Source organism: Myotis nattereri (assembly GCF_964212035.1).
Source record: "Myotis nattereri genome assembly, chromosome: 15".
NCBI lineage: Eukaryota > Metazoa > Chordata > Mammalia > Chiroptera > Vespertilionidae > Myotis > Myotis nattereri.
Genome location: NC_138090.1, coordinates 24145896 through 24154985, shown reverse-complemented (window position 1 = coordinate 24154985; position 9090 = coordinate 24145896). Strand labels below are relative to the sequence as shown.

The 9090-nt window shown below is 41.0% G+C and overlaps 1 protein-coding gene across 1 annotated transcript in view; it reads right to left on the bottom strand.

Moving 5' to 3' along the window:
* Positions 1-6347: 6347 nt before the first annotated feature.
* The window catches only part of PLCG2 (phospholipase C gamma 2), a 140465-nt gene continuing 137722 nt past the window's right edge, over positions 6348-9090 (bottom strand). The window contains exons 32-33 of the mRNA XM_081108221.1: positions 8877-9061; positions 6348-7856 (exon numbers count right to left, since the gene is read on the bottom strand). Of these exons, the coding sequence (XP_080964347.1) occupies positions 7814-7856; positions 8877-9061 (228 nt within the window). The 3' untranslated portion in view covers positions 6348-7813. The remainder of the gene's footprint in view (positions 7857-8876; positions 9062-9090) is intronic.

Sequence of the window (9090 nt, the reverse complement as noted above, 5' to 3'; positions counted from 1 at the left end):
CTTATACTGCTCCATCTTACAAGTATCCTATGTTTTCATATGCCCTTCTGCTAATTTATATTGTTCCCTTGTTTCCTTTGGTGCATTTGTGTGTGTCTAACTCAGCCGTGGGCAAACTACGGCCCGCGGGCCGGATCCGGCCCATTTGAAATGAATAAAACTAAAAAAAAAAAAAAGACCGTAGCCTTTTATGTAATGATGTTTACTTTGAATTTATGTTAGTTCACACAAACACTCCATCCATGCTTTTGTTCCGGCCCTCCGGTCCAGTTTAAGAACCCGTTGTGGCCCTCGAGTCAAAAAGTTTGCCCACCCCTGGCCTAACTTCTTTCAAACTTGTACTTGCAAAATCCATACAGGTTGTTACAAGTTGGTGTAGCTCAATCATTTGTTATTACTGTATGTGCTTCCTTGTAAAAACACACAGTTTACCAATTTGGCAGTAGATGGATAGTAGGACTCTTCATTTTGGCCTATTGTGAATACTGTGGATAGTCTTGTACATGTTGTGTACATGTATGCATTTCTAATTAGTATATACTTAGAAGTGGAATTGCTGGGTCATAGGTATGCATATGGTTAACTTAAGTAGAGTGTCAAACATCTTTACAATGTAGTTTTGTACCAATTCACACAACCAGTGTGCCAGTTGGCTCTATCATCTTGCCAGCAATTTTGGTAGTATTGTTAGGCTTTTTAGTTTTTATCACTCTAATAGGTGTGTAGTGATATCTCATTGTAGTTTTAATTTGCATTTTCTCTTTCAAATGAATGAGCATCTTTTTGTATGCTTACAGCCATTTGGATATACTCTTGAGAGGTATTTACTCATTAAATATGCCCATTTTTTTTTCTAATGGATTGTCCTTATTGACTTGGGGGATGGAATCATATTTATTGAGGTTCTTTGTCAGGTATATTATTGCCAATATCTTCTTCTGCCCTTTGGCTTGCTTGCCTTTCCACTCTTCTAATAGCATCTTTCTTTTAGAGAGAGAAAGGGAGGGAGGAGGATGGAGAGAAACATTGATGTGAGATGTTGCCTTCAGGGATCGAACCTGCAACCTATGTACTTGCCCATGACTGGGAATCGAACCCATGACCCTTTGGTGCTTGGGCTAATACTCTAACCATTGATCCACACAAGCCAGGGCTTCTAGTATCTTTTGATGAACACCAGTTGTGAACTTCAGTGGCGGCTCATTTATCAGTCTTCCTTTGCTCTTTTGTTTAAGCAAGTTTTCCCTACTCCAAGGTTGTGAATACCTTCTATGAATGTTATTATTTTATTTTTTACATTTTTCTCTATAACCTACTGGTCTTGATTTTTTTGTGTGGTGTAAGGTAGGCATCAGATTTCTTGCCCATCAGGGATGCTGAAATAGTGATCTTTGAATTCACCTTAGAATCAGTTTTAACATTTTTTGGGTTCCCTTGTTAATTAAGGAGTTAAATACATCTTTTGATGTGTTCCTTTTATATCTTTATGAATTATGATTTTATCTATTTAAGAATGATCTTTTAGCAACTCTAGTTCCTTCCTTGCTCTTTACCATTTGCTGTTCATTTTCTAATGCAGGGGTTATCATACATAGGCTGTTGTAAAATTTCTGGACTACGGCAACTAATCCAGTCACTGGTGGCTGAGGTTGGGGGTGGGACAGTCATAACACAACATGGCTTCCTGTGCACCTGGGATTTTTGTCAAAGCACAGTGATTGACGGTTCTAGCATGCCTCTCAGTTACCTGAGAAACACAGGCCCTTACAATACCCTCATTGCTCCTCTGGCACCAAACATTCTTCCAATGTTTAATCCAATGATGAATTAAACAATAGTCACATATTAATTTTGTAAACTTAGGTTTCTACATAGAATGAGTTTTTGCTGAAAGTAAGATTGACCCTTAACCTACAGAAAAGTGTAAGAGGATAGAAAAACACTTAAAAAAATAACTAAAAAAAGGAAAGTGTCTTGGTCTTGGTGACAGTTAGCAGTGGTTCCCGTCTGGTGTTCCCATTCCTTACACATGTCCCTTTACCTCAGAGCTCCTCCTTACAAAACACCTTTGCTCCTTTTCCTTTTGGTATTTAATAAGAAAAGAAACATAAAAGATCCAAATCGCCCTTCTCTTCAAGCATCAGTGAATATCAGCTTAGAATAAAGTTCTTCTCATGGGCATTCCTTCAGGCAACAAGGAACCCACTTAGCTTAACCCAGTGGTCAGCAAACCGCGGCTTGAGAGCCACATGCGGCTCCTTGGCCTCTTGAGTGTGTTTCTTCCACAAAATACCACGTGCGGGCGCACACGTACAGTGTGATTGAAACTTCATGGCCCATGCGCAGAAGTCGGTTTTAGGCCTGGGCGAGTCTATTTTGAAGAAGTGGCGTTAGAAGAAGTGGGGGTACGTTCGCTGAGGTCGACCCCTCAGATTGAGGACGTTTTTAGCAAAGGCCAGATTAGGAGTACCCTAATTAAGTTAATAACAATGTACCTACCTATATAGTTTAAGTTTAAAAAATTTGGCTCTCAAAAGAAATTTCAATCGTTGTGCTGTTGATATTTGGCTCTGTTGACTAATGAGTTTGCTGAGCACTGGCTTAACCTATCAGTTGACTGAAGAGGCACTGACCACCACACCCAAGGTCTTGTACGTGCCTGCTAAGGAGTCCAGAGAGTTCAAAGACCAGGATGGATGGGGAGATAAAAGGAATGAGGGCAGCCTGACAATCACAAACATCCTCAGGCTTGAAGAACCATGGAGACAGCTTCAGGACAATGTTCTGTGGGCCCTGTAAACCTATGCCACAGATTAAACACTGAGCAAGCTTGACTCAGTGATAAGGAGGTGGGTGTACACCAGACTCAGCTGGAGGGAAAGCGGGCCTCACCAGTTCATTATGGTCAGAAGATGATCTTACATCAGTTCTTGGAACTGACAGGAGAGAAAAACGTATTTAAAAAAAGAATTATAACTGTGCCTACCTCATGGCTGAAGTATTTCTTTATTGTTTTATGTAGGAACTAAAAGTGACCAGTTTTAAAAAAGAAAACAAAACAGTTCTGGACAGATTGTTGCATTCATTCAGACCAAATTTTTATTTTTTAAAAATCTGATACAGCCATTTAATTTTCACATTAACAATAGCCAACGTTTGCGTGACTCATACACATAATTCTCTATGTACACACAAGCACACACTATTTATATAGAAATAAATTAAGCTTTAATAACGAAATACAAGTTTACAAATGCAGCTTTTTAAAGCCTAAGGAAAAATAAAGATGGAAATTTCTGAGAGACAGGATCACAGTGGAATCTGGCTCTTCAAGATGAAAATATTTTGAAAATTAAAAATCTGAGACAAATCATTGAGTATTTTTCAAATGCCAATTTTATAATTCTGCATATTTCTTAATCTAATTATTAACTTTTTATTGGCTAGAATATGGCTTTTAGGGTTGCCTCCAAAAAGTTAAATGCCATACAAATTGAAAGTTAAGTTACATTCCTTTTAAGTGTTAAAAGTATTAAGGCCCTTTTTAGCCATTCTTCTTGCTTTCAAATACAGCTCATCATTTAGTGGCCCTCGATGAACAACTTAAAATTTTATGCTCTGATACCTCTTCAGTGAATTTTTTTTGTTTTTGCCTAAAAATTTCATCTTAAATAGTTGTAAAGGATATATAAGTGCTGACATATTATAGATATCACATCTTTAAATAAAACTGTTACATTCCTTTTTAAATTTGGCCAAGTGGCTCTAAACCCAATATTTGTCATCCTTTCAAAAATTACATGAAGAAAGCAATTTGAAATAGTAGGAAATGCCACATTTTTCCTTTTACTCCTTGAATTTGTATTTTTAATCTATTCCCTCCTCAAAATTTTAGCTTAATTATTTTTGGCCTTTTTATTATAAAATTATATAATATCCTGTAATCATAAGGCTCTATGTATTTAAATTTTTCCACTGGATTGAACGTAATAAACAAATATAGTAAAAATTTTAATAAATTGTTAAACTGTAAAATTCCATTGGCAATGTATCTATCACTCAATGAGATGAGGAAGGCCTCTCCTGCCGCCATTCCCCCAATTATTTCATCCATCTGTAGATTAAGATGATTTTTGTTAGAATGGCCATGGTCCAGCATCAATGCTATTCTCCTTTTACGTTTTCTATATGAGAGTGTATAATCCATGTTAACACCAGTAAGTAGATGGGAACAGAAGGAGTTTTGTGATGGCAGGGTAACTGAATTCTTCCAACTCCTCCAGAATTACATTTGTTAAATATTCAGAAATCTTGGGTGTTCCTTCAGTTTTGTTGAAAACAAAGAATAGGGAACCATCAGACTTGCAAAAGGATTTGTACCCTGCTGTTAAGAAGCTTTCACTGTCTAAATACCCATATTTTTGAATTTTATACCCGAGTCATGTTTTACAGTAAGACTGAAGATGGAGAAAGATATGTTTTCTTTTGTGAGGGAGAAAAGGGCATTTTTCTCAGGCAGATGATTCTTTTGACACTGTACAATAGAAAAGTGAGGATCTGAGAATTGATCCCCTAAAATGATTCAAGCCTGTGTATTCTTCGGAAAGCTCTGGTAGACTACTAGGGGTAAGGTTGGCCCAGTTTAAAGACCATTACCTGCCCAATATGGCTCAGTGGTTGAGCATCAGCCCAGAAACCAGGAGGTCACCAGTTGGATTCCCAGTCAGGGCCCATGCCTGGGTTGCAGGGTCAATCCCCAGTAGGGGGTGTGCAGGGTTAGGGTTTCTATCTCTCCCTTTCCCTTCCTCTCTCTCTAAAATCAATAAAAACATATATTTTTTAAAAAGACCATTGAGATATATATATATATGAAACATAAAAATGTGTTAATCAATTATGTTATTGGTAAGGCTTCTGGTCAATATAAGCTATTGGTAGTTTAATTTTGGAGGAGTAAAACGTTGACTGCGCAGTGTGTGTATGTGGGGGGAGGTCGATGCCCTAACTCCCTTGTTGTTTAAGGTTCAACTGTCAATTATTAGATGATGATGCCTGGCTGCCTTCTTAATAGAGCAGCAAGTCCTCTAATGCATTCCACTATACACTAGTCCCATGAGATATTCCTTAGCAAAAGGTTACTGAGATCAAATTTGGGAAATGTGATATTCTATACCCCTCTTAACTATGCACATTAGAATACCCAAGTTTTACAGAAAAAAAAAAATTAACTTTGTATAACCTAAATTTTCCAAACTCAAATGATTTAACCAGCCTCCCCCTTCATTTTTTGATGTAATAACTGATGCCTCAGTAATACCCTTAGAGAAATGATTAACAAAAACAATTTAACAACATACATAATCATGGTTTTGGTCCGTCAATGCTGGTGCCGTATTTTAGGATATTCTTGTCTTCGTCTGCTTGGTCTGAATTAACTGTGTTTAACATACTACTGTTAAATCATAATCTCAGCTAGATATGTTATAGGACTTGGGTTTTGTGGCATCCGGGCAAACTCTAGAAAGAGCGATGATGTAATTTGTACCCTTCCCTTTCCCTTTCGGTGTCTTTCCTGAGCGAACCACCACCAAGAATCCAGATTCATGTGTTACCCTATTAAGAGAATGTTGCAACCAAAGCAAATACTCTCTAATGGTGGATTCAAGTTATTATAGCACCTAGGAGGAGGAGACAGTTTTAGGGCGCGAGTTTTTCCCAGCACCTTTATAGTATAACCCCCTCACCCCACCCTCCATCTCCTGCCTCTTCTTTCGTTGCACTTGTTGCTGGGTGTGGATTTTACACAGTGACAGTTGAAAGATGCTTATCTCCTGCTTTCTATGCCACACTTCTCAATTTCTTTGATATGGGAGCAAGACATCCATTTGAAGCAGAAAAGGGCCTTACTTGGCTTTTTGGCTTTAAAATGGAGTGAAGTGCGAAGGTTGATGTCTTTTACTCACTCCTGAGCTGAAAAGAGAGGTAAAAGACAGCAAAATCTGAGCTCCACTGTGTAAGGTAATAATGGAGCCGGAAGAGGTATGGAGGTAGCGGCGGGGGTGGCGAGTGGGGCACTGGCTGCAGAATCTGTAAATTCCTTCCCGGCAGCCTTCGGCTCAGTGCGTTTTCATCCAGCCTTTCCTGAAAGTTGCTTTGAACATCTGCTACCATCAGGAATAGTCTTCCCTCAGTTACTGGCTGCCAAATAAATAGCAATTCCCAATTCAAGGAATAACTAAAATAATGTCACAAAGTAAGAGCCCCCCTTGGTCAGACTGCTATTATCTATTCTCCTTGCTTCCTAGAAGGTAAAATGCATTTCTTTTAGAAGCATATGTAACCATAAGACCAGTAACCATGGCTTTTTTATTTTCTTTAAAAAAAAATTTTGTTAAACATTGTATCCCCAGACCTTGGCATAGTGTTTGGCATATGGTGGTGCTCAAGAAATTTTTGTGGAATGAAGGAATAAGGTCTTTTGATCAGAGAGAGCCTGGCTGGTTTTAATGTACTTGTCAGCAATACATGCAGCTAAGCCCAGGATAACTAGGGGAGGGCTCAATGCGCTTCTAGGACCCAGTTTCATCCCAGTAAAGCCACCAGTCTTACCGCTTGCTGTTTGTTCCTGCCACCACCATCGTTTTCACGGTTACACCTTTTTCCCTCTAAGTCGTGTCTCAGTTCACTTTGAGTAATTTGTGACTCTACTGACCACGCCCCCAACCACTAACCTCGTCCTTAAAAAGCCTCGTGAGGTCATCATACTACACATCATTAAATTGTATCGCAAGGTGCAGAGGAGTGTCATCTGGTCCCAGGTGGGTCTGAGGCTCCGGGGTGGCTGCATTTGAGCTTTTCTGTACCTTTCTAGTGCCTAAGCCACAAGACTCGGCCTGCTGCTTCAGAAAACCGAGAAACTGCCCCATGGAGCCTAACTTGCACCACCTCCTCCAATCAGTGAATTGGCCTCTTGCCTGTGGGAGCTGCAGACCCAAAGCCTCCCCCAGGGTCACGCAGCCAGCTCAGGAGTGGGCAGAGCAGGAGTAAGAAGCTGGCTGAGCCTTTGCTGGGTCTCTGGTTGTTAACAGGCTTTTTAAATCAGCGACTCCAAGATTTCCACCTCCCACCCCCAATAACTCCAGTCACAAAGTAAATCTCTGCCTTTAACTAGAAACTGTCTTAATGAACAGAGAGTCCAGGGACTCAGGCACCATAGCAGGTCTGTCTAGCCAGCTAGCCAGCCAGTGGTAGTTAAAGTGCATTGAGCTGAGTCCACTGACCCGGGGCAGGGAAGCTGGGCAGATGTGGCAGTCAGGGGCAGGGCTCCTCTCTGGGCCCCGGTGAAATCCAATGGCCTTAATTGTAGAATCGTTTGCCTTGTAGTTAAAATCCTTTCCAAAGCTAATTTATTAGTTCCTTACATTGCAGGCTTATCTCCTGTGGAAGTCAATTACCTGGGTCTTTAGAGGCCAGAAAAGGAATCCTGCTCACTGTGCAGGTCATGCATGGAAGGTCTAACTGTTTGAGATTTTCACTGCTTTTATTCAATGAGGTTTGGAACACAAGCGGCCAAAGACGAGGAATGTGATTTTGGGATCCTCTAAAGAGAATTATAAGTTAAGAAATTGTCCAAGATGAAAAAATTAAGAGGAAATCACTCAGCTCATGCTGACTGGGCCTTCTTCAGGAATGTCATCTTGATTGTAGAGGATGACGTCCCAGGTTAGCATGATCCCATGGTCTGAATACAGCACATTCTTCTACATGCAAACACATGCACACACACAACACCCTTACACACACACCCCGGCTTCTATGAGTAAAACTTGCTGTTGCTGACTCTCTTCTCTCTTAACCTGAAATAAAACAGATTTCACCATCACCCACTAGGCTGAGGCACAGGCCATGTGCTTTGTAACGCACAACTGCAGGTCACTCTTGGTGGCGTGGTACAGGGCTGAGAATCGGGGAGGAGGCTTCCTGGCAAGATTTTTTCATCTCTCTGAGTCTCACTTTCCTCACTGGTCATTGCATTGAGGTCACTGCTACTTGCTGGTTGAAGTAAAGATGAAATGAGAATAATATGGGTAAGGAGTCTACACTCTGATTCCCATCGGAGGCTGCTATAGGAATTTTGGGGAGCCAGTGCTTTTTAGAATTTTATTTCTTGATGAGAGAGAGAGAGAAATATTGGTTTGTTGTTCCACTTATTTATGCATTCATTGAATCTTTTTTAAAATTTAAATTCTTTATTGTTGAAAGTATTATATTTGTCTCCTTTTTCCCCCATTGACCTCTCCCCGGCTGCTCCTGCCCCACAACACATGCCCTCGCCCCCTTACTGTCATTGATTCTGGTATGTGTCTTGACCGGGGATCAAACCCACAATGTTGGTATATTGGGAAGACACTCTAACCAACTGAGCTACCTGGCCAGGGCAGATAATGCCTTGTTAAGCAGGACTATCTAGCACACTGCAGGACACTGGGCACACCTGGCTGTCTCACCCCCATTATATGTCTGCAGCACAACCAAAAGCGTCACTTGGAGGGGGTTCTGCCCTGACTTAGAGCCCCTGGGCTAGCCCATTCTTGAGAACTTGATAGGGTCTCTTTAAAAGGTAGTGGTCATTGTTTATTTTCACTATTATCTTGAAATGTCCTCCCAATGATGATAGTTCCACTTACGGAAGGTGCAGATACCTAGGGTACTACTGAAAGTTCAGTTATTGAGCAAAGAGAGCTAGAGTCAAGGGTACCAGTCAAAGGATTTCTAAAGACGATGGCGCCTTCCAGAAGCCTGGCCCCAGGTGCCCAATGTCACTGTGCTGGGAGGAGTGAGATCTGAGGGTCTGCAGGTGGGAAGAGGTGACCTACCTCCGGTTGCACTTCTCCTGGTACAGATGGAGCTGGTTCTCGTTGACATTGAACTCTTTAACGAGGGCATCCCGGTTGGCATTGCGCAAGTTCTGGTGTGTGTCATATAGGAAGAGCTGGTTGTTCAGCTCTTCTTGCCTCCTCCGCAGCTGGCGACAGGAAGAGTACAGTTCCTCTTCACTCTCCTGGAGAGAAGAGAACAACCATGCGGTGA